The following is a 25,712-nucleotide window of genomic DNA, read 5'->3' as shown; positions in this document are numbered from 1 at the left end:
ATAAGACTGACATTTCTTAGATTTTTCATATCATTACTATACATATTGTCATTACTATTATTAATGTTATGATTATATATTTCTCTTGTAGTATACGAAATTGTTATGTTTACTCTCATTAGGCCATGGAAGTCTGAAATGTTTACCTTTTGATTGTTCAACAACATTGTTTTACCTTATTTCCTGGAGATTTTTTAGTGTAAATTTGTGTGTTGTATTAAAAAATTGGATTATGGAAACAAATTTGTGCCTTCCTGGACTCGAAACTACAATATTGACTAAACTAAAATATATACAAATGATGTTTCTGTTATAACGTCAAGTTTAACATGTATATTTCAGAACAACACAACACATATAAGTCACATAGTAAGTTGACAAGCAAGGCACGTGTTCACGTTAGCATTCGAATGAGCACTGAGTCCCAGTCTAGTGGCTGCTGCTTGGCTGGCCGCTTAGGTGGCGCAGCTGCTGCATGGCTGGCAGACAGCGCCGCACGTAGAGGACGCGCGTAATTGCACAGTGGCGCTTTGAATGATCGGCGAGTCACAACACTTTTCCCCCCTTTGAAATTTTTGCACTGGTCTTGATGGAGGTGTCCTGGAGATGGCTAACGTCCATAGGCGTTGTTTGACTCGCCGTAAAGTCTCGAGGAGGAGGCTTCCCGTATGGACGGAAGTGTCCCCAATGATAACGGGTCGAGATGACAGGAGACGGAGGGGTCGAAACTGCTGGGGCCCCATGCACCAATCTGCCCATTGTGGCAAGTCCAGTTGATATGACAGTAGACATGGGCGATGTGTCGGCATCAGTTGGAGGAGGAGGCGAGTAGATTTGCTCTGACAGAGGATGGTCATCCGGTTCCTGCATGGGCACGTCTCCTGGTGGCGTCCGTTCTCGTGCTGGCACCGAGATGACGGGGAGAGGGCTGCGTTGTGAGTATTGAGAGATGCCAAGATCCCAAGCATTAGGTAGAGCCGAAGGTGGTGTAGCGGCATTCGGAAAAGGCATTGCCGGCACACGAGGCCGAAGCTGGTCCGAATGACACACTGCAACACCCGTGTCCGTCTGGATTTCATATGGGCGTCTGCCACGGTGTCGTAAGATGTGGCCGGGGCTCCATTTTGGCCCCCTGCCACATCCCCGTACCCAGATGAGGTCGTCGGCGGTGAACCGGCCAAGTGAAGGCACCCGCGGCTGTGAGGTGGAAGGCCGCAGAAGATGAAGTAGCATGCGGGGCTGTCGGCCATGTAAGAGCTCAGCCAGGCTGTGGTCGCCCAGGGGGGTGAAACGGAAAGACGCCAGAAACTGGAGAAGTGCATCATCATCAGCAGGAGAAGTCAGAAGTTTCCGCATCTGAGCCTTAAATGTGCGGACCAGTCGTTCAGCCTCACCGTTGGATTGTGGATGAAACGGCAAGGCCGTGACATGCATAACGCCGTGACGAGCACAAAAATCCGCAAATTCGGAAGAGGCAAATTGCGGACCATTATCAGTAACAAGAGTAGAGGGGAGGCCATCCAAAGAAAAAATGCGAGCGAGAGCACTGGTGGTTGCCGTGGTGGTAGGCGACGTGCAACAGACAATGAAAGGAAAGTTAGAGTAAGCGTCAATTACGAGGAGCCAATAAGTACCTAAAAAGGGTCCCGCAAAGTCAGCATGAATACGCTCCCAGGGCTTCTAAGGCGAAGGCCACGGTGACAAAGATGACTTCGGGACAGCGGCCTGTGGCGCACAAGGGCCGCAGGCAGCGACCATGTATGCTATTTCAGAGTCGATTCCAGGCCAGTACATATGATGGCGTGCCAGAGATTTTGTGCAAGACACACCCCAGTGACCTTGGTGAAGGAGGCGCAAGACCGAAGCACGCAAAGACGCAGGTCCCACAACACGCGGCGAAGCATTGTCAGTGGAAAAGAGGATAACACCATCCCTAGCCGTGAGGCGGTAGCGCAAATCATAGTAGTTCCGCAACGGATCAGAAGTCTTAGCGGACGGGCGATCTGGCCAACCCTTCTGAATACAGCATAAAACCCGGGAGAGGGTAGGGTCAGAACCCGTAGCAGCCGCCAGCCTGTCCCCAGTGATGGGGAACCCATCCACAACCCGCTGCTCAGCAACATCCAAGTGGAAACACAAAAGTTTGTCCCTATCGAATGCCTGATCACGACCCATGGGAAGGCGAGACAGAGCATCAGCATTTGCACGTTGAGCCGTTAGCTGGAAATGAATCTCATAATTGAAATGAAACAAGTAAAGAGCCCAACGCTGGAGGTGGTGTGCAGCCTTGTCGGGAAGTGACGTTGATGGATGAAACAAGGAAACAAGTGGTTTGTGATCCATAACAAGATGAAATTTGGAGCCATAGAGAAAAACACCAAACTTATGAAGAGCATAAATAATGGCCAAAGCTTCTTTCTCAATTTGAGAATACTTTTGTTGTGCATCCGTGAGCGTTTTGGAGGCATAAGAAATGGGTTGCTCCGAACTGTCAGAAAACGTTGCGCAGGGACTGCACCGACCCCGTATTGAGAGGCGTCTGTGGCAAGAACAAGATGTTGGCCATGTCGATAAGTAGCCAGGCACGGGGCCTGTTTCAGCATAGTCTTCAATTTCTGGAAAGCCACATTGCATGATGTGGACCAGTGAAAAGGAACGTTTTTATACAACAGGCAATGCAATGGGTGAGCCACCGAAGCCGCAGACAGTAAAAACTAACAACAATGTCGTCCATGTAATTGATACACCCAGGGTCAGAGAGCAATAATTGTTCCAAGAATCGCTGAAAGAGAGCAGGGGTGCTAGCAACCGCGAATAGCAAGTGTTGGTATTGATAGAGGCTGAAAGGCGTGTTAAGGACCAGAAACTGCCGGGAAGCAGCGTCAAGAGGAAGTTGATGATAAGCTTCTGACAAGTCAAGGCCTCCAGCAAGTTTAGTGAACAGTTCTTCAGGACAGGGCATAGGGTAAGTGTCGATGAGGCATTGAGCATTTACAGTGGCTTTGAAATCGCCACAGAGATGAATATCACCATTTGGTTTAGCAACGACAAAGACAGGAGAGGACCACTCACTGGAAGTGACAGGAAGCAAGACCCCTGAAGTAGTGAGACGACCAACTCCCGTTTTACCCGATCACGAAGGGCCACCGGAATGGGCCAAGCCCAAAAAAACTTAGGCCAAGCAGTGGGTTTGAGCATGATATGAGCTTCAAAGTCGTTTGCACAGCCTAACCCAGGAGAAAAAAGGGACAAAAATGTCGTCGACAAGGAATCCAGTTGAGCATAAGGAATAGCATCAGATTGACAAAGTCATCTATGGAGAACCCAAAAACACGAAAGGCATCAAAACGAGAAAGATTTTCTGCATTGCTCTGGTCGACCACAAATATGGGAACAGTGCGAACGACGGATTTGTAAGATACCTCAGCATTAAACTGTCCCAAGAGAGAAATCTTCTGTTTATTGTACGTCCGTAATTACCGAGTGACAGGTGATAGGAGTGGAGAACCCAACTGAAGATACGTCTGAGAATTAATTATAGTGGCAGCAGGACCAGTATTCACTTGCATGCGAACATCTCGACCAAGGATTTGGACAGTGAGGAATAACTTCCCTGAAAGGGAAGAAGTGCAATTGACAGACAACACAGAATCAGAATCAGCATCATGTTCCTGAACATCATGTATGCGGTTGGATTTGCAAACGGAAGACACATGACCTTTCTTTTTGCAATTGTGACACACAGCCCAACGTTGGGGACAATCCTCGCATGAATGTTTCGTAAAACACCGCTGACATGAAGGAAGTTGCCGGGGGTTTGGCTGCAGTTTCTTAGCGGGTTGTTTACAGTTAGGCCGAGGCTGCGGGTGGGAGCGCACTGCGGCCACGTCGGCCGGCGGGGACGCATCGTCAACAGTGCACAGAGGTTTTATTTCCCCGACATCACCCCACGCCTCTATTTGCACCCCAGTGGCGTGAGAAATTTCAAATTACTGCGCAATGGAGAGAACTTCATCTAGAGTCGGATTCGGCAACTGAAGGGCACGTTGCCGAACTTCTTTGTCGGGCGCCGACCGGATAATAGCATCCCGTACCATGGAATCGGCATAGGATTCTTTGTGAATGTCAATAACAAATCGACACTTTCGACTGAGGCCGTGAAGTTCAGCAGCCCAAGCGTGATAGGATTGATGTGGCTGTTTTTGACAACGATAAAAGGCAACACGAGAGGCTACCACATGCATTTGCTTTTGAAAATAGACAGACAGACGTGAGCACATTTCAGCAAAGGACAAAGACGCAGGATCCTTCAAAGGAGCCAATTGCAACAACAACTGATACAATTGAGGTGAAATCCAGGAAAGGAACAGAGACTTACATGGTTGTTCATCTGTGACATGAAATGCCAGGAAGTGCTGTCGAAGACGTTTTTCATAATCAGACCAGTCTTCCGCCGTCTCGCCATAAAGAGGAAAAGGAGGTATAGCCAACGGCGAGAAACGCCCCGCATTTGAAGCCGCGACAAAATCACGAATCGTCGCTGTTAGAAGCATTTGCTGTTCAAAGAGATTTTGCAATAGTTGCTCGACAGTAGCCATGGAAACCTGTGGGTCAACGGTGAAAAGGAAAAATCCAGTACCTCATCGCCAATTGTTATAACGTCAAGTTTAACACATATATTTCAGAATGACACAAGACATATAAGTCACAGAGTAAGTTGACAAGCAAGACATGTGTACACGTTAGCATTCGAATGAGCACTGAGTCCCAGTCTAAGGGCCGCTGCTCGGCTGGCCGCTTAGGTGGCACAGCTGCTGCGCAGCTGGCAGACAGTGCCACACATAGAGGGTGCGCATAATTGCGCGGCAGCACTTTGAATGATCGGCGAGTCACAACAGTTTCAACCTGTAAAATTTTGTAATTTAACATATGAAATAAGATAATGAACTTTGGTATCTGCAGTTCTTTAAATTAATTTAAATGGTGTTAAACAAAGATTAATAGATGTGATAGTAAGAAATGTAGTCATAAATGTGGGTCATTATCCTAAAAATATGATGTATCGCATAATTTCCTTCAAAAATGTATTGTCTACTCCTATATGAACCTGGTATTGTGTATCTCATTATGTAGTTCTCATAACAATCAGTTACATCTCACTCTTAATCCATTGCTACTTCTAAACCATTTTCGTACCCTGCATTTACATTTATCCTGGTTTCAAGTAATGTTTTGTAATTGAGCTCCTGTAATCTCACTTTTACTTTTCATTGGTACCCATTGTCTTCTGGAAAAGAGTCTCCAGCAGCCAAGCATTAAACCATTGTTCTGGCACTTGTAGGGCACAGGCATTTTTTTCCCCTAGCTTGGCAAAGGATTTATTCTGAAAGCTAGCAGCTTTTCTTCTTCTTTCTCTTTTGTATGTTTCTCTTGAAGACTCACTGATTTTGCTATTCAGTGAATGGTGTCCTTTACTTCTAATGTAAGTTTCCAATTATTAATAAAATCAGTGCCATTCCACAATGTCAGTATTGACTTTTGAGCACAAAAATTTGACAACCACTGTTCTAAAGTCTCCAGTTACACCAGGAGATGAGTCTATGCCTGCCCCTGATACTGCTCTTGCCCGTCTCACACTCAGATTCAATTTCTAACTTGATGTATTTGAGTTTCTTGGCTACTGAAACTACTGCACCAGCTCCATTTCCTATTGGTTTCTCCTTTTAATATTCATGTAATTTGTCCCCATAGATCTCACTGCTGTCAGTTTCATCATTTCAATCAGCTTTCTGTAACTAGCATTATGTGAGCTTCACTGCTTTTTGGAAGAGCTTGTAACCCTGGAACTTTTTTGTGAAGTTAATACTCTCACTTGTGGGGGGACATTTCTTTTGACCTCAGACTGATGTTTCAAGGTCTACTACAGCTATTTTTGTCTGGACTGCATGGAGAGTGTAATCTTACCCTTCCACACATCACCGTTAAATTTCTCTTAGTCTCTTCATTATTTTCAAAAGTTTCGAGCGGCTTAAGATATGCAAAAGGAAAACTTTTTACTTATCTTCATTTTTTTCTTGTTGTTGGCTCCAAGTCTTGCATCTAGGGGTACATTCTTGTGGCTGAAATTTTGATTTAACATTGTGGGTTGCTGATGACTAAATAACATCTGTTGCCATATGATTTTCTTTTATTTTATCCCATTCTCCTATATCACACTGACTTCACAATCTCCATTTTTATACAACCATGTTGTTGTAGACAAAATTAAAATACATGTGCATTTCCATCAGAGGCATACTACTTGTAACATTCTGCCGAACTCACAATAGTCCAAAGAGTTTACAAAACAAAAGAGTTTACAAACTTTCTTGACAAAAGTAGAATCTTTACCACATTATATCATTATATTGTAAATGAATTCAGAACTAAATTTAATAATTTGTGTTAGATTGTGCAATTAATAATATGAATTTTAAGTATGTTACAAATTTCATAATTTCAAATATTTTTAAAAGAAGAGTAATTTTAACTGTACATTCAGAATGTAACAAATTAATTTATTTTTATACATTTTAGTCTGAAATATAATACATCATATACGAAATCATATGAAATTCTTTTATTTAAACAACTGAAAAAAAGTAATGTTAGAGGAGGGTGTCCCATTACAAGAGTCATTTAATTTAAAATGCCCTTTGGGCACCCCTCGTGCAGTCAGCTGTCTCTGATATGTATTGCCCACCTAACCCATTTTGAGGAACCCTACAGTTCTCAACTCTTGATGCAAGTCTAGAAAGCCACAGTCTAGCCTGTCACTGAACATTCACAGTCTCTGGTTCAAATTTTCTACTGTACACAGAACCAGGAGGCCTTGATCAGTTATGAGGACAATGATGCAGATTGTGAACTTGTTTGAAACTTCATGAGCAAGGCCAGAATTTTAAACCTTCTTTGGCAGCTGCAACAGTGTTCAAAGTATGACTCTGAAGCCCAGAAAACAGGCATTCTTTGTCCCAACAAGCACAAAAATCTGCAGCTGGTCACATCCTGTTCCCTCAATGGCTGCCGGAACAGCCTCGTCAACATGTTGAATGAAGCTGCCAGACATATACCGTGAGTGCAAATTGTGTTTCTTCCCATTCCTTGCTGCCATTTCCCTAAGGAGCACCATTATTTTCTGCATATTTGAATTGTTTATAATTAATAGACACCTACCCTTTTGTATTTGCTTCCCTTTGACACAGGACACAGCATGTTTCCTGACATCCTCGGTGGCTCAGTTTTGGTTTCAGTGGAAGACAGCATCTCAAACTTGTAGGTCAAGAGGATGGGCGAGTTTTCCCTGCTCCCTTCCTTCCCTTTATATAGTGTCTAGACCTCCAACTTGTACACCACTCACTGTCAAGTGGATGAGTAGTGATAGATCCTGTACTTCCTATAGAAGACACATTATCTGCAGGAGAGGACACTACTTGAGATACCTTTGGCAGAGTCCATGCAAAATACCATGGCCAGTAGACACATGCACTCGGCAGGACACTCATGTGGAGAGCAGTAGCAGTAGGGGTTAACGGGCAGACACTATAGGGGAAAAGCTGAACACTGGAAGACAAGTGCTGGTCTAAACTGAAGCCTATGTTCGCTTTTTTCATAAATATTAAGTGGAGGCCCTCCGTGCTCACACTTAAATGGTGACCATTCAAAAAGATCTGCCACCTCTGCTTTAGGTAGTATCTACATAGAATTCCATTAAAAATGCAGCAATTTATTTTCACTTGGCTTGTTAACCATTTGTAACTTTCAGAGATGCATCATTAGTGGCTAATTTTGAGTAAAACCTACACATTTCTCCTGTTTCCATGTTAAAATTTGCCTCTTTTACCAAAACACAGCAGAGTTTACAGCATCACCTCACTAACTTGTGCCAGAAGCAGTTGTGAGAGTAATCTGAAACAGTGGTTTATTAAGTATGGAACTGAGGAAAAATAAGGTAAGTAGCTTATAAAAAAGCACATCCTGGATACAGAATAAACATGTAATGTCTTCACTTACGTTGTCCCAAAATCCATATCATTTATCATTTCACCGCTATTTATGGCCCTAAAAATTACATTCTTTCATCAGAAAAGTCTGTAGTTAGTTGCAGCTAACAAAGTTTTGTGGAATAACCACATGGACAAATACTCTCCTCTTTGCATTCTATCATTTTCCAAAATCTCATTCCAATATCTCAAACTGTTTATGAAATATAAGGAATGTTGTCAATATTTCACTCTAGCTTTATTGTGGCATTATCACAAATGAGTGTGTTACATCAGATCAAATTTCTTGAGACTGTTGACAGATAGAGACCTCCACCCAAGTCTAAAGAAAAATTTGATATGTTAGCTAAATTTCATACAAAGCAACATATTATGTAATCTGCACAAAACACAACCTCATTGTGACCCCTATTTTTCATTGTAAACTTTTTCAGATTCATGCAGTGAGTTACTTCCATGTAAATATCACAATAACTATGACGATTAACAAAATTGTAGGCACATTGTAATGAACCTGACAAACAAAGTTGTAACTATCCCATTTTTTATATATATATATATATATATACTGGATAGGTTCTGTAAAATACTTTGAGAAAGTTTGCAGCACATGCGCCTCAATTCTGTCATTGCCAGCTGGCCGAAAGGTGACAAAACACTGTTGGCCTCCTCTACCGAACAAACAAATTACCTCACCCAGCTCTTTTGACAAAAACTGGTCACTGCACATCAGCCACTGTATCCTGTACAGACTCTGTCTCTAGAACATGATTTATGGTAACTGTAATATAACGTGGTGAAAAATGATTTTTGTGTGGTGAAGTTTGGGATGTGTATCTTTGCTTAACACAAGAAAACAGAATACCATGTCATATTATGGATATCCTCCACCAAATAAATAATACATATCTTGTGTAATCCAGGATGCTGCTTCTTAATGCTGCTGTAGGTTCATCTTGCTGTTACTGAATCGCCACTCAGGAATCATGCAATGGTAGAAATAAGATCCAGGAATTCATGTTCACAAAGAGTTTTATTTCACATGCTAGATGTTTGGCGGCAAACTACATCTAAAATTGACTTAACGCTGTCTCATGACTGACATCAAACTGAACTCCCACTGAGATATGGTGGTGTACAAGTTGCCTCTGTTTATATGATTTTAAATAATTACTGATATTGTTACATGTTAAATTTTTAAGTTTCTTCTTCTTCTTCTGGTTCCTATCCATTCCCGATGTTGGCAACCATCTTGGCAGTGCTTTTCCTGTCACTTGCAGCTCTAAATAGCTCTGTAGATGTTTTAGAGGTCCACGTTCTGATGTTCTTAAGCCAGGATATTCTTTTCTGGCCAATGCTTCTCTTCCCTGGTATTTTTCCTTGCAGGATGGCCTGGATGAGATGGTATCTGTTGTTGCTCTGCATGATGTGTCCCGGGTACTGGATCTTTCTTGCTTTCACAGTGGCCAGCACTTCTTTCTCTATCTTCATTCTTCGTAGAAGTTTGACATTTGTGACATGAGCTGTCCATGGTATTCTTAAAATTCTCCTGTACAGTCACATCTAAAAAGCCTCCAGCTGCTTACCCAACGATTCTGTCAGAGTCCATGTTTCAACACCATAGAAGAGGATGGAAAATATGTATCATCACAGAAGTCTGATCTTCATCATCATTGCTAAGCCATGATTTTTGAAAAGGTTACTCATCTTATTGAAGACAGCCCTGGCTTTTCCAATTTGAGTTCTCACCTCATCAGCCAGATCCCACCAGTCATTTATTGTAGTGCCAAGGTACTTGCTCCGTGTGATTTTGGCCCCTCTTAATGTGACATGCATTTACTGATTATCATTGTTTTCGTTTTTTGGGGGTTAACAACTAGACCATATTCAGAGCTTTTTTGTGAAAGGCTATCGACAAGGTACTGCAAACTATCCTCACTATCAGAAAATATTACTGTATCATCAGCATATAATACGCTGTTGATATCTTTTCTATTTAAGAGCTCTCCCATCTCTACTTAATCAAGAGCTTCCTTAAAGATGTGTTCCAGATAGATGTTGAAAATCAGTGGGGATAATATACAACCCTGCCTTACACCTCATAGAATGTATGTGTCTTCTGTATTTTCTCTGTCCAGCCTCACAGAAGCCGACGGGTTCCAATATAGGTTTACAATTACATGTAGGTCGTTATCATCCAAACCAATGGTTCTTAAAATGTTAACAATTTTCTGATGTTTTACTCTGTTGAAAGCCTTCTGATAATCAATAAAGCAGGCATAAATGTCACAATTCATATCCATACACCTTTGAAATAGTACCTGGATACTAAATAATGCTTGACGTGTGCCAGAGGCATTTCTGAAATGAAACTGTGTAGAAGAAATTTGTTCTTCACATATCTTGTAAATTCTTTGGTGAATGGCCCTCAGAAACATCTTTAGCAGGTGACTCATAAGGCTGACGGTACTATATTCACCATAAGTCTTAGCTCCGGGATTTTTGGGCAATGTAATAAATTCAGATTTAAGCCATTCCCATGGAATGTTACCAGAGTTGAATATTGCAGTCAACCATTTTAAATTATCCTCACAGAGCAGCATGAGAATTTTGGCATTCACATTGTCGGGACCAGGTGATTTACCATCTTTCATTCCATTTACCGCAGCTTGTATTTCTTCCTGCAGAATTCTAGGTCCTGTTTCACAATATATTTGAGGAACGTCTGGCCAGTTGTCATAAAAGAGTTGTTGTATGTATGTTTTCCATGTTTCTTTAAGCTCATCTTGTCCATAGATTATTTTTCCATCATTATTCACCAGCCTGTTTCCTGTCCTTCTTCTGTAATTTCGTGTCGCTTCCCTGACTTTTTTTTAAATGAATATTGAAACTATCATGCTTCAATTGTAATTTCTCTATTTAATTGCATTGTTCATGTATTTCTCTTTCCTTAGCTTCTCATACCATTTCCTGGTCCCCTTATTGATATTCTTGTATTCATCACGATTACTTTTCACTTTCCTCCTCGTGTCCATAATTTTAAGTATCTTTTCAGTCATCCATGACTTCTTTTTGGTGACATTAGATTTCAGATGTTCTTCTTTAACTGATTCTGTTATAACATCAAGTTGAACGCATATATTTCAGAACGACACAACACATATAAGTCACTGAGCAAGTTGACAAAGCAAGACATGAGAACAGGGTAACATTTGAATGAACACTGAGTCCAAGTCTAGCGGCTGCTGCCTGGCTGGCCGCTTAGGTGGCGTGGCTGCTGCATGGCTGGCAGACAGCGCCACATAAAGAGGACACGTGTAATTGCGCGGCGGCACTTTGAATGATCGGCGAGTCACAACACTTTCCCCCCCTTTGAAATTTTTGCACTGGTCTTGATGGAGATGGCCTGGAGATTGCTAATGTCCATAGCCGTTGTTTGATTGGCCGTAAAGTCTTGAGGAGGAGGCTTCCCATACGGATGGAACTGTCCGCGATGATAAGGGGTCGAGATGACAGGAGACGTAGGGGTCGAATCTTCTGCGGCCCCGTGCACCAATCTGCCTGTTGCGGCAAGTCCAGTTGATATAACAGGAGACATGGGCGATGTGTCGGCATCCTTAGGAGGAGGAGGCGTGTAGATTGGCTCCGACAGATGATGGTCATCCGGTTCCTGCATGGGTACGTATCCTGGTGGCGTCCGTTCTTGTACTGGCACTGAGATGACGGTGAGAGGGCTGCGTTGTGAGTATTGAGAGATGCCAAGATCCCGAGCTTCAGGTAGAGCTGAAGGTGGTGTAGCAGCATTCGGAAAAGGCGTTGCCGGCACACGAGGCCAAAGCTGGTCTGAATGATGCACTGCAACACCCGTGACCATCTGGATTTCATACAGGCATCAGCCACGGTGTCGTAAGATGCAGCCCGGACTCCATTTTGGCCGCCTGCCATATTCCCGTACCCAGACAAGGTCGTCGGTTGTGAACCAGCCAAGCGAAGGCACCCGTGGCCGTGAGGTGGAAGGCTGCAGAAGATGAAGTAGCGTGCAGGGCTGTCGGCCATGTAAGAGCTCAGCCGGGCTGTGGTCACCCGTGGGGGTGAAGTGGTTGAAGCCAGAAACTGGAGACGTGCATCATCAGCAGCAGAAGAAGTCACGAGTTTCCACATCTGAGCCTTAAATGTGCGAACCAGTCGTTCAGCCTCACCGTTTGATTGTGGATGGAACGGAGGGGCCGTGACATGCATAACGCCATGACGAGCACAAAAATCCACAAATTTGGAAGAGGCAAATTGTGGACTGTTATCAGTAACAAGAGTAGAGGGAAGGCCTTCCAAAGAAAAAATGCGGGAGAGAGCACTTGTGGTTGCCGCGGTGGTAGACAACGTGCAACGGACAATGAAAGGGAAGTTAGAGTAGGCGTCAATTACGAGGAGCCAATAAGTACCTAAAAAGGGTCCCACAAAGTCAGCATGAATGCGCTCCCAGGGCGTCTCAGGCGAAGGCCACGGTGACAAAGATGACTTCGGGGCGGCGGCCTGTGACACACAAGGGCCGCAGGCAGCAACCATATGTGCTATTTCAGAGTCGATGCCGGGCCAGTACACATGACGGCGTGCCAGAGATATTGTGGGAGACACACCCCAGTGCCCTCGGTGAAGGAGGCACAAGAGCGAAGCACGCAAAGGCACAGGTACCACAACACGTGGCGAAGCATTGTCGGTGGAAAGGAGGATAATACCATCCCTAGCCGCGAGGTGGTAGCGCCAAGTGTAGTAGTTCCGCAATGGGTCAGAAGTCTTAGCGGATGGATGATCTGGCCAACCCTTCTGAATACAGAGTACAACCCGGGAGACGGTAGGATCAGAACTGTAGCCACCGCCAGCCGGTCCCCTGTGATGGGGAATCCATCCACAACCCGCTGCTCGGCAACATCCAGATGGAAACACAAAAGTTCGTCCATATCGAATGTCAGATCAGGACCCATGGGAAGGCGAGACAGTGCATCAGCATTCGCATGTTGAGCCGTCAGCCAGAAATGAATCTCATAATTGAAACGAGACAAGTAAAGAGCCCAACACTGGAGGCAGTGTGCAGCTTTGTCGGGAAGTGACGATGATTGATGAAACAAGAAAACAAGTGGTCTGTGATCCGTAACAAGATGCAATTTGGATCCATAGAGAAAAACACCAAACTTATGAAAAGCATAAATAATGGTCAAAGCTTCTTTCTCAATTTGAGAATACTTTTGTTGGGCATCCGTGAGCATTTTGGAGGCATAAGCATTGGGTTGTTCAGAGCCGTCTGAAAAACAGTGAGCAAGGACTGCACTGTCCCCGTATTGAGAGGCGTCCGTGGCAAGAACTAGATGTTGGCCAGGTCAATAAGTAGCCAGGTATGCGGCCTGTTTCAGCATAGTCTTCAATTTCTGGAAAGCCGCATCACATGACTCGGACCAGTGCAAAGGCACATTTTTATGCAACAGGTGATGCCACTGCTGAGCCACCGAAGCAGCAGATGGTAAGAACTTGTGATAGTATGCTATTTTCCCCAAGAAGGCCTGCAGTTCTTTAACAGATGTAGGGCGAGGAAGGGCATCGATCGCAGCTACAGTTTGCTGAAGCAGACGAATACCATCCCGAGAGAGTTGAAACCCCAAGTACGTGATAGATGCCTGCAAAAATTGTGATTTCTGAAGATTACACTTAAGACCAGCAGTCTGTAAGACATGAAAAAGTGTGCGGAGGTTCTGAAGATGTTCTCCAGTGTTGGAGACAGTAACAACAATGTCGTCCATGTAATTTATACACCCAGGGGCAGGGTTCCAAGAACCATTGAAAGAGAGCAGGGGCACTGGCAACCCCAAATGGCAATCGTTGGTATTGATAGAGGCTGAAAGGCGTATATTTGGACCAGCAGCATCGAGAGGAAGTTAATGATAAGCTTCTGACAGGTCAATTTTAGAAAAATACTGGCCACCCGCAAGTTTAGTGAACAATTCTTCAGGTCGGAGCATAGGATAAGTGTCGATGAGGCATTGTGCATTTACAGTGGCTTTAAAATCACCACAGAGACGAATATCACCATTGGGCTTAGCAACAGCAATGACAGGAGAGGACCACTCACTGGAAGTGACGGGAAGCAAGACCCCTAAAGTAGTGAGACGATCCAGTTCCCGTTTTACCCGATCACAAAGGGCCACCGGAATGGGCCGAGCCCAAAAAACTTAGGCCGAGCAGTGGGTTTGAGCATGATATGAGCTTCAAAGTCATTTGCATGGCCTAACCCAGGAGAAAAAAGGGACGAAAATGTCGTCGACAAGGAATCCAATTGAGCATAAGGAATAGCATCAGAGACGATATTGACAGAGTCATCTATGGAGAACCCAAAAACATGAAAGGCATCGAAACCAAAAAGATTTTCTGCATTGCTCTGGTCGACCACAAATATGGGAACAGTGCAAACGATGGATTTGTAAGATACCTCAGCATTAAATTGTCCCATGAGAGAAATCTTCTGTTTATTGTATGTCTGTAATTGTCAAGTGACAGGTGACAGGAGTGGAGAACCCAACTGAAGATACGTCTGAGAATTAATTATAGTGGCAGCAGGACCAGTATCCACCTGCATGCAAACATACCAACCAAGTATTTGGACAGTGAGGAATAACTTCCCTGAAAAGGAAGAAGTGCAATTGACAGACAACACAGAAGCAGAATCAGCGTCACAGTCGTGAACATCATGTATGCGGTCGGATTTGCAAACGGCAGACACATGACCCTTCTTTCTGCAATTGTGACACACGGCCCAATGTTGGGGACAGTCCTCCCATGAATGCTTCGTAAAACACCGCTGACATGAAGAAAGTTGCTGTGGGTTTTGCTGCAGTTTCTTAGAGGGGTGTTTACGGTTAGGCCAAGGCTGCATGTGGGAGCATACTGCGGCCACGTTGGCCAGCGGGGACGCATCGCATGCGTCGTCAACAGCGCACAGTGGTTGTATTTCTCTGACGTCAGCCCACACCTCTATTTGCGCCCCAGCAGTGCGAGAAATTTCAAAAGACTGCGCAATGGAGAGGACTTCATCTAGAGTCGGATTTGCCAACTGTCAGTTGACTGCGTAGCAGCGAGGAGAGCTCCGCCTACCATCATAAAGGAGCCAGGGTCTGATGATGGTTTTGTAGAAAGAACCGAAACCGGTCACCTGTATCATTAAAACATACATGACGTGATCAAGACTGAACTTTAGTCAAAATATAAAGTAACCCTAAATGTAAAGAAAACTAACTATATTAACTTCCAATTGAACAAAAAATGCAATGCCACTAGAATAAAAGTTAATAATAATGAAGTAGAATGTGTAACAAGTACCAAATTCTTAGGGATGAATGTAGACAGCCAACTGAAATGGACAAACCATGTCAACATTTTGGCAAAGAAATTATCCACAGCATGCTATGCTCTTAGAATCCTTGCACCGGTATGCAATAATACCTGTCTTAAAATAACGTATTACGGATATCTACACTCAGTCCTCAGCTATGGGATCATGTTTTGGGGAACAAGTGCCAGTAACATACAAACTGTGTTCAAAGTACAAAAAAGAGCCATAAGGATAATAACAAATAGCAACAACAGGGCCCACTGTCTAGAATTATTTAGAAAGCTAGGAATTCTAACTGTTTCTTGTGAGTATATCTTTCAGAACATAATGTTCATTAAGAAAAATCTCAACATGTACAACACAAACAGCCTAATACATGACCATGAAACAAGAGCTTGTCACCACCTCCATCTAGATAGAAAGAACAAGGCAAAGACGCAAAAAAGTATATTTTACAATGGGATAAAACTGTACAACAAATTACCACAAGAAATTAAAGAAATAAATGAGCCCCTCACTTTCAGACAAAAGCTTAAAACCTTTTTAGTAAGTAAAAGTTGTTATACTGTAAAAGAATATTTAACATAGATGTAGATTATTAGCAACATATGACATTATCACCAAAATATTATGTAATTGTAAATATGTGTATGACTAGTTATAAAAACTACACAAAATATGAGAAACCTGTTTAATTGTAAATGTAAATGTGTGCTCGTGTGTTGTAATCTGATGACATCCATACAATATTTATTGTTCCACCGATGAATAAATAAATAAATAAATCTCCACTCTCCTGCAAATGCACTGAGTAGTTTGCCACTCTCATTCTCTTTCAGCAAGTCCATAGTGACCTATAATGTCACCTTTGGCATTAAAATCTCCCATAATTATTGTAAGATCTTTCTTCTGTAATTGTTGCAAAACACCTGTGATTTGGGAATAAAATTCTGCAGCTTCTTCATCACTATGGTCTATTGTTGAAGCATAGACCTGAATAATGTTCAGCTGTGCAGTTAGAGCACTTATTTGGAGTAATATCACTCTTTCTGAAACAGGAACACAATTAGTGACACATTCTGCAATTGCTTTCGATACTATAAATCATACTCCAGACTTATACTGTCCATTTTTGGGTTTAACACTTAAAAATTTTACATACATCTTCCCAAATTACATAGCAATTTACATGAAATAAAAGTGAATAATTTCCTACAATGACAGGAAAGAATCTGCTTCTATTAAGACTATAAATTATGGCTGGGAGAGCAGTGTGCTGACCACATGCCCCTCCATATCCGCTCCCAGTGATGCCTATGGGCTGAGGATGACAAGGCGGCTGGTCAGTACCATTGGGCCTTCATGGCCTGTTCGGGAGGAGTTTATTTTTTTTTTATTTTTTTTAGCAACTATAACTATGTTTTCCCATTCTCTTTTAATTTGTAGATCTGATATATTGCAAGTTTTACCATCAACCTTTTAGAACTGAAACAACTGATATCCAAAATGAGATATCTATTATGTACACAGAAAGAAATTGGTATAAAATTTACTGCTTCTCTGAAATGTTTTTGGTGTTATGGTCACCAACAAATATGACTATAGCTTTAATGTATGATAAATGCAGACAATATAGACTCCTGTTAAAAGCAAAAACTGTGATATGTCAGTTATTTACAGCAACTGTAAATCATAAGCACTGATTTACTATTAACACTTGTAACGTATAAAAACACCTTTTTTCATGTAAATATACAATGATATTATGGAACAATTATTATTCAATATGGATATTGTAGTCAAAAGTTCCTGAAAAGCACAAATTAAGTCTTCAATTGAGGGTTAGGTATAGATTTTTCGCAGCACTTGCAGATGTTTGAAAATAGGCTATACATCATGATACACACAAGTATTGACACCACTCAGTGAAAGATTATGTGCAAATGATGCAAACAGCAAAATATCAATAACTAGAATCTTGAACTGACCTATCTGGCACATGTGGTCTCACAGAAATGAAAATTCAGAAGTAAATGTGTATAAATAAACCTATGAATTGTACATATAGCATCTCCGCTATATGGTGAGTAGCAACTTTTTTTTCATAATATTGCTACAATTTTTTTTACTTAGTTGAATTTGTGACACCTCCTACACTGATGTGCCAAAGATGAACACTGCAGCATTAGTTTATCATGGTCAAAATTGTGGAATGCTAACAGAATGTGGCTGCTGCTTCTTGCTAACCAAACAAAAGTTGTCTACATCCATCATTGTTCAAGCATCCCCCACAATTCATAGATACACAATGAGACCTGGGTCTAAAGTGTGTACATTTTTCTCCATAGCATATGGATACATGATCATTCAACTACCCCCTGCAACTCATGGCTGCGTAATCAGACCTGGTTCAATCAGTGCATATGCTGCTTGACAGCAGCTGGATCCATCATGAACATTAAACCAAGCACCTCCCCCCCCCCCCCCCCCACACACACACACACACACAAATCAGTCATGTTTGATGTTAGGTGACCTGATAGGGGGGTGGCGGGGGGGGGGGGGGGGGGGGGGGGGGGGGGGGGAAGGGTGCAGAGCACAAAGTTCTGTTGAGTCTATGAAGTGCTTGAATTTTATACTGTTGGTAGAAGGTATTAATTGCCTGTGTGTTTTCAACATATTCTTACATTACATTAGTCTGTGCCAACTTGTACCACAACTCAATAATCTAGATGACCTATTACATTTTTTTCAGCATCCATTGACAGTGTTCCTGTGTCCTTGCTAATCCCTGTGCCCTGTTAAGTGTGTTGAGCAGAGTTACATGTGGGGATGGGGATTGTGGCTTCTGAGTCAGATAATAAGAAGAGAGCTTTTTTTGATTGATTGATCGATTTCTTTATTAATCCATGTAACAATTTACATTGTGTGGATTTCGTCAGCAAAATCATATACAATACAATATACCTACAATTTATACACATAAAATTAGTATTTACACACATTTTTGAGGTATCTTACATTAGTTTTGTATCCTTATGTAATTTTCTTATAGTACTGTACAATTCTGGATTTCATATTATAATTATTTCCTCATGTATTACAATGCAGGCTACTTTAATTACACTACATGTTTTAATTCAGGTAGTCCGTTACTGTGTAATAACTTTTATTTAATAAAAAATTTTCTAGTTTTGTTTTGAACTGTCCAATTGTGTCAATATCTTTTATATTTTGGGGTAATTTATTATATAATTAAACGGCATTGTACAACAAGCTCTGCTGAATTTTAACTTTATTTTTTCTCTCTAGTTGCAGATTGTATTGGTTTTTAGTTTCATAGCTGTGTACTAAAGAATTTTTCATATAGCAGTCAATATTTTTTTTTACATATGTAATACTTTGAAAAATGTATTCACAGGGGACAGTTAGGATTTCCAGCTTTTGGAAATGTTCAAGGCAGTGAGCCCTACTGCCACTCTTGGTTATTATACAAATTTTTCTTTTCTGTAATTTGAAAACTATTTGAATATTTTTACTGTTGACTCCCCAAAATATTATTCCATAGGTAATAACAGAGTGGATATAAGAAAAATATACAGATCTGACACATGCAGTATCACACACTGCAGTCAGAATTCTAAGAGCGTAGCATGCTCTAGCGATTCTGTTACTAAGTATTTTAATATGTTCTTCCCACTTTAACTGACTGTCAACATGCATACCAAGAAATTTTGTGTAGTCTACACATTCTATAGTTTCATCATTTAACTTAAAATTGTTATAGTTTGGTTTTTTGCAGACATAGAAGTTAACAGCATTTGTTTTTTTTAAATTTAGTGTTAGTTTATTATTGGATGCTCACTCACGTACACTGTTTAGTGTTTGTTCGGCTTCTTCTTTCAGTGCATCTGGTGATTTGTCACTGATTAGAACATTTGAGTCATCTGCAAACAATATTGTTTGTCCATGCTTGATGCTCTGTGGGAAGTCATTTATGTAAATGAGGAATAGTATTGGGCCAAGGACACTACTCTGTGGGACACCTATATTTACATAATTTGGGTCTGAAGTATACTTTACATTATAGTTTGAGCAACTTGAAATATGTGAGATTTCAGTTATCTGTCTTCTATTTTTTAGATATGGCTGGAACCACTTTTTCACAAGCCCCTTTATTCTCAGTTCATCTAACTTATTTAACATTCTGTGGTCTCCTGTATCTAACACTTTAGTTAGATCAAGAAATATACCTGTTGTGTAGTTCCCTTTATCTAATGCTTCTAGAATGTGTTTTGTGAGGTGTGCTGTTGCTGATTCAGTGCTTTTCCCTGATCGAAATCTGAACTGGTCAACAGACAGTAAGTTGTGTTTATTTAAATAATTCATTAGCCTATCTTTCATAATAGTTTCTAATATTTTTGCAAAACATGAGAGTAGAGAAATTGGCCTGTAATTTTCAATTTTTCCTGCATCACCTTTCTTGAAGAGAGGTAGTAATTTAGCATATTTCAAATAGTCTGGAAAGTAGCCCTGGTTGAAAGATTTATTTATAATATCAACTAAAGGTGGAAGTAGGCTCTTGATACAGTCCTTAATTATAAAAATTGGGACTTCATCCAGACCAGCTGAGTTCTTGTTTTTCAGTTTGCTGACTGCTTTATAGACTTCTTCCTGTGTTGTAGGGAATAACACCATTGAGTGTGATACACCATTATTTGGCTTTTTGGCCTGAGGGGAAGTTAGAAAATTTTCCTGTTATTTTATTCCTATGCTACTAAAATAATCATTTATATAGTTTGCCAAATATATTGAGTCTTTTATTAGAGTCCCTTACTCTTTGATTTTCAAGTTTGACGGATTCATTTTCCTGGTACCAGTTTCCTGCTTCACAATCTTCCATACTGCCTTATTTTTGTTTTCAGCAGAGAGCCCCAGTTTGGAGTTATGAGCTCTCTTTGCTGCAAGCAATATTTTCCTATATCTTCTATAAAAGAGTGAGAAAGCAGGATTAGTTTGGCTGTGTTTAATGGAGCTCAGGTACTTTAGTGTTTCAGATGGTTTTTTGATGCCTTTTGTGACCCACTTGTTTTTTCCTGCTGTTGATAATGGACATAATACTTTAGGAAATGTTTCTTCAAAATTTAATTTAAACAATGCCATGACATTTTTGAATTTTTCATTTGCATCTACCTCTGAGTATACTGAGTCCCATGTTTGTCCTGCTATCTGTTTGGCAAACTCATATCTATTTTGTTTAGAAAAAATTAGTCTGTAAATATGCATTTTCTTTGTTTCTTCTGGAGCCACTTTTATATTAATGATTTGACCTGAGTGATCAGATAATCCTAGCTCTGCTACCACCACCTCACAGTTTTCTTTGCCTAAATCTGTTAATACCTGATCAACAGCTGTCTTTGAGTATTTTGTTATTCTGGTTGCACTGTTAACCATTGAAACTAGATTGAAACATTGAGCAAGACTTTGTAATGAGTCCCATGTAGAATCAGGATTCAGTTTATCTACATTTAGCTCTCCACATATGAGAATGTGGTTCTTTGGAGTGGATATCTTATCAAGAACATGATTAAGTTTGGAGAAAAAGATGTTGAAGTCTCCACTAGGAAATCTATATATACATAAGATAATCAGATTCCTACATCTGGATTATATGGCTGTTTGTCAGTTGTTGTTGCTTTGGTTGTTCCACATTGAATTAGTGAGTCATTTGCTGTATTGTGGCATCGTGTCCCCTTTTACAGCACATAATAGTTAACAGTGACTCTTATCACCAGTATGTTTGTGTTCATGCCAGTTAACTCCGATAACAGCAGTTTTCCTGAACTGAGGTAAGCCTACATACAATTGAGCCTTTACACAGTGACAGACGAAAATTGAGTGGCTTACCTGTTTGTTATCTTGTGATGTTAATGCACCGTCAATTTCTTGAATAGCACTTCAGTGATGGTTCTGTAGGAAGGTCCTTATTTTATGTTGGATTCCCACAAAAGGTTGAGTTTCCTATCGCAGATAGAAGGGTAGTCACCATTTTTGTGTATTTTCATATTGTGAGGAAACAGACACACAATTTGATTTTTCCATCTTCCATCATTTTGTACAGCTCATCTCATTTCAGTTTTTTTCTTCTTGTGTAAAATTGCAACAGCATAAATAATTTTTGGAGAACCCAAACCTTTTTTCTGATTCATGACCTGTGCAGAGCATTTCAAAGTGAATATTTGGGTTTTAAGGGTTCCTAGTGTTAATTTCATGCAGCTTACAATTATAAATAATACATAAAATGAAAGAGCAACTCAATTTTTTTCCACTTTTGTCAATGTGAGCACCACTTGTCACACAAGTTGATAGGCAAGTTCTTCCCACACCTTGATTAGCGTGCCTGGAATAATTATTCTGATGCTCTGTCTATTAGGTACTGGTCATAATAGGCCTATATAATTTCATGTATAGCATTTGAATTATTATATTTATTAGATTGGAAAATAAGTGAATTTGTTCCAATCTTTTACTTACATGTGCATCTTATCCTTTCTCCTCCCTATTTCTTATTCTATTCTTTTATCCTGATGAGAGCACTCCACAAAGCTAGAGATTCAACATTGGTTTTCTTTTTAGTGTTTTCGAATTTGTGTTAATATCAGACCTGTTTAAGTTGTCCCTGTTTCAATAACTGGTACATAAGAGCTCATTTTCTCTTAAATGGTTCTAATTTACCTATTTATTATCAGTGAAAACTTCGCATATAAGTAAATATTGTTCCCTTCGCCCTTAATTGTCCTTCCTTTAACAACCTTTGTCATCTGTAATGTAAATAACAAGAAACAATTATGAATGGCGCTGAATAAAGCAGCAACATTATGTAGATGTTATCTAAAAGCTACTTATATATTTTTGTCTTATATTTTTGATAGTCCTTAACCTATTATTTTCTTTACTTGAATTATCTAAAGCAATCACAGCAGACTATAGACACAACTAGTCATACAATAATAATATTCATTTTCCTGTTTCATACGACAAAAAATAAAACTTGTAAAATTTACATTCTAATTGTATCTATTGCCAGAAACAGAGAGGGGGGGGGGGGGGGGACACTACAGTTACAGTATGTGTGTAAAGCACTTGTGCATTGGAGTTTTAAAGAGTAATGTACAAAAAAAATCTGTAGCTAGAAATTACTCACTGAACATTTGTGTCACTATAAAATAAATACCTTCTTTTCATGAAATTTCAAAGATTTTCCTGATTATTTGTGTCTTTATGTCTTAAAATAAAACTGAATATTTTCTCTCGTAGGCGATGAAAATTTTGTTGAAGAAGAAGTTGCTATGATTCTACCAAAGGATAGTCCGTACTTAGAGATGATAAATGAAGAGTGAGTAATAAATATGCATACCTTCATTGAGTGCTTCCTTTTTTTTCCTGTCTCAAATAATTTATGTCACAGAAGTCTAAGAGCATATTTCATATTTTAAACAGAACAATTTTATGGTAACAGAAAATATATTAGGTGGACAGCACTATGCCTCACTTTGCCTGTTTACAAAGTATTAATTTCTTGTTATACATTTTAAAAACAAAGTGCAGCAGTACACTAAGAGGGCATCAACTTCATTTGAAGCATGGAATGAGCTCATGTTGCCAAGATGGGTTGAGATATGACGTATGACTTTATTTCAGAACCTGTCTTTGCAGTGTCCTCAGGTTGTTTAGGAAAACCACAGGATATCTCAACCAGGATGTCTGAAATAGAATTTTAATTATGACTTCTTCAAATGCAAGTCCAGGTGGTTAACCACTGCACCTCTGCACTTGGCTAGGGTGTTATAGGAAGAAAATTTATACATATATAAATTTAAGTCTGCTGCTGTGGTTCAGTCTGTATTTGTGGGATAATCTCAGCTTTGTGTATATAATTTATAAATATTTCATTCAAAGTGGCTTAATTATGATGAGTTATAGTCCGCTGCTGCTGTTTAAATGTTGCCAGAGCCTTCTAATGGTGAATGGCAGAACTCGGAATCACAGTAGCTTGCATGGCCTGGTCCTACAGTCCAGCAGCCTTAGTGTGTCTCCTGTGCCAGTAGAGTGCTCCAGCCACCATGTTGTGGCAGAGGATGCTCCATACCAATGTTACATGGCAGATGGTGCTTCTTGGCAGAAAATGTTTCATACCAATGTTGCTTTGGCAGGGGATGCCTCATATCAGTGCTGTGTGGCGAAGAGAGCTTTGAGCAGCAGCAGAGGGTGTTTTGCAGTTTGTGCCAAACTGGCACAGGAAATAATGCTTGGTGCACGGTGCTGAGTAGAGACAGAGGGTGTTTTGTACTGACGTTGCGGGGCGGAGAGTACATTATACCAATTTTATGTTGCAGAGGGTGAACTGTACCAATGTTGTGTGGCAGAAGGTGTTACACACCAATGTTGCATGGCAGTGAGTGCTTTATACCAATGCTGCATGGCAGAGGGTACTTTGTGGTAATGTGTGGCAGAGGGTACTTTGTGGTAATGTGTGGCAGAGGGTGCTTCATACCAATGTTATCTGGCAGAGACTGCAACCCATCAGTGCTGCATGGCAGTGAGTGCTCCATACCAGTGTTGTGCAGCAGAATGCTTTACACAGATGTTATGTGGCAAAGGCTGTTTTTAGCTTGTGCTGGATTGGCACTGGAAATGTTGTAAGGCACAAGGTGTTTCATATCAGTGTTTTGTGACAGATGGTGTTTTGCACTGATGTCATACGGCAGAGGTTGCTTTGTGTCAGTGTTATGCGGTTGAGGGTGCTTCATACCAGTGTTGCAGCATGGTAGAGGATGCTTCATACTGATGTTTCATGGCAGAAGGTATTTTGCATCAATGTTACATGGTTAAGGATGCTTCTGCAAATGTTGCATGCCAGCAGGTGCTCCATACCAATGTTGAGTGGCAGTGGATGTCTCATACCAATGCTACATCTCAGAAGCTATTTTGTACTGATTTTGTATGGCAGAGGGTGCTTCGTACCTGTGTCGCATGACAGCAATGTTTCGCACAGTGCTACATATGCGGAGTGTGGGAAGAATGACTGTTAAGATGCCTCTGTGCATGGTGTAATTATTCTGATCTTGTCTTCATGATACCTATGTGAATGATATGTAAGGGGTTGCAATACACTACTGGCCATTAAAATTGCTACACCAAGAAGAAATGCAGATGATAAATGGGTATTCATTGGACAAATATATTATACTAGAACTGACATGTGATTACATTTTCATGCAATTTGGGTGTGTAGATCCTGAGAAATCAGTACCCAGAACAACCACCTCTGGCAGTAATAACGGCCTTGATATACCTAGGCATTGAGTCAAACAGAGCTTGGATGGTGCCTATGCAGCTTTAATACGATACCACAGTTCACCAAGAGTAGAGATTGGAATATTGTGGCGAGCCAGTTGCTCGGCCACCATTGACCAGATGTTTTCAATTGGTGAGAGATCTAGAGAATGTGCTGGCCAGGGCAGCAGTCGAACATTTTCTTTATCCAGAAAGGCCCGTAAAGGACCTGCAACATGCGGTCGTGCATTATCCTGCTGAAATGTAGGGTTTCGCAAGGATTGAATGAAGGGCAGAGCCACGGGTCATAACACATCTGAAATGTAACATCCACTGTTCAAAGTGCTGTCAATGCGAACAAGAGGTGACCGAGATGTGTAACCAATGGCGCCCCATACCATCACCTTAGGTGATACGCCAGTATGGCGATGACAAATACATGCTTCCAATGTGCATTCACCGCGATGTCGCCAGACACAGATATGACCATCATAATGCTGTAAACAGAACCTGGATTCTTCCAAAAAAATGATGTTTTGCCATTCGTGCACCCAGGTTCGTCGTTGAGTACACCATCGCAGGTGCTCCTGTCTGTGATGTAGCGTCAAGGGTAACCGCAGCCATGGTCTCTGAGCTGATAGTCCACACTGCTGCAAACGTCATTGAACTGTTCATGCAGATGGTTATTGTCTTGCAAACGTTTCCATCTGTTGACTCAGGGATCGAGACTTGGCTGCACGATCCGTCACAGCCATGCAGATAAGATGCCTGTCATCTCGACTGCTAGTGATATGAGGCCATTGGGATCCAGCACAGCATTCCGTATTACCCTCCTGAACCCACCAATCCCATATTCTGCTAACAGTCATTGGCTCTCGACCAACGCAAGCAGCAATGTCGCGATATGATAAACCGCAATCGTGATAGGCTACAATCCGATCTTTATCAAAGTCAGAAAC

General features: G+C 41.1%; 1 protein-coding gene across 2 annotated transcripts in view; it reads left to right on the top strand.

The window, feature by feature from the left end:
• LOC126474501 (ionotropic receptor 93a) overlaps positions 1 to 25,712 on the top strand; it is a 198,241-nt gene that overhangs the window by 166,090 nt on the left and 6,439 nt on the right. For both annotated transcript variants that reach the window (XM_050101977.1, XM_050101971.1), the window contains exon 14: positions 22,735 to 22,813. In XM_050101977.1, coding sequence (XP_049957934.1) covers positions 22,735 to 22,813 — 79 coding nt within the window. The remainder of the gene's footprint in view (positions 1 to 22,734; positions 22,814 to 25,712) is intronic.

This window comes from Schistocerca serialis, chromosome 1 (assembly GCF_023864345.2).
Source record: "Schistocerca serialis cubense isolate TAMUIC-IGC-003099 chromosome 1, iqSchSeri2.2, whole genome shotgun sequence".
In the NCBI taxonomy this organism is placed as follows: Eukaryota; Metazoa; Arthropoda; class Insecta; order Orthoptera; family Acrididae; genus Schistocerca; species Schistocerca serialis.
This window is presented reverse-complemented; position numbering and strand designations above follow the sequence as displayed.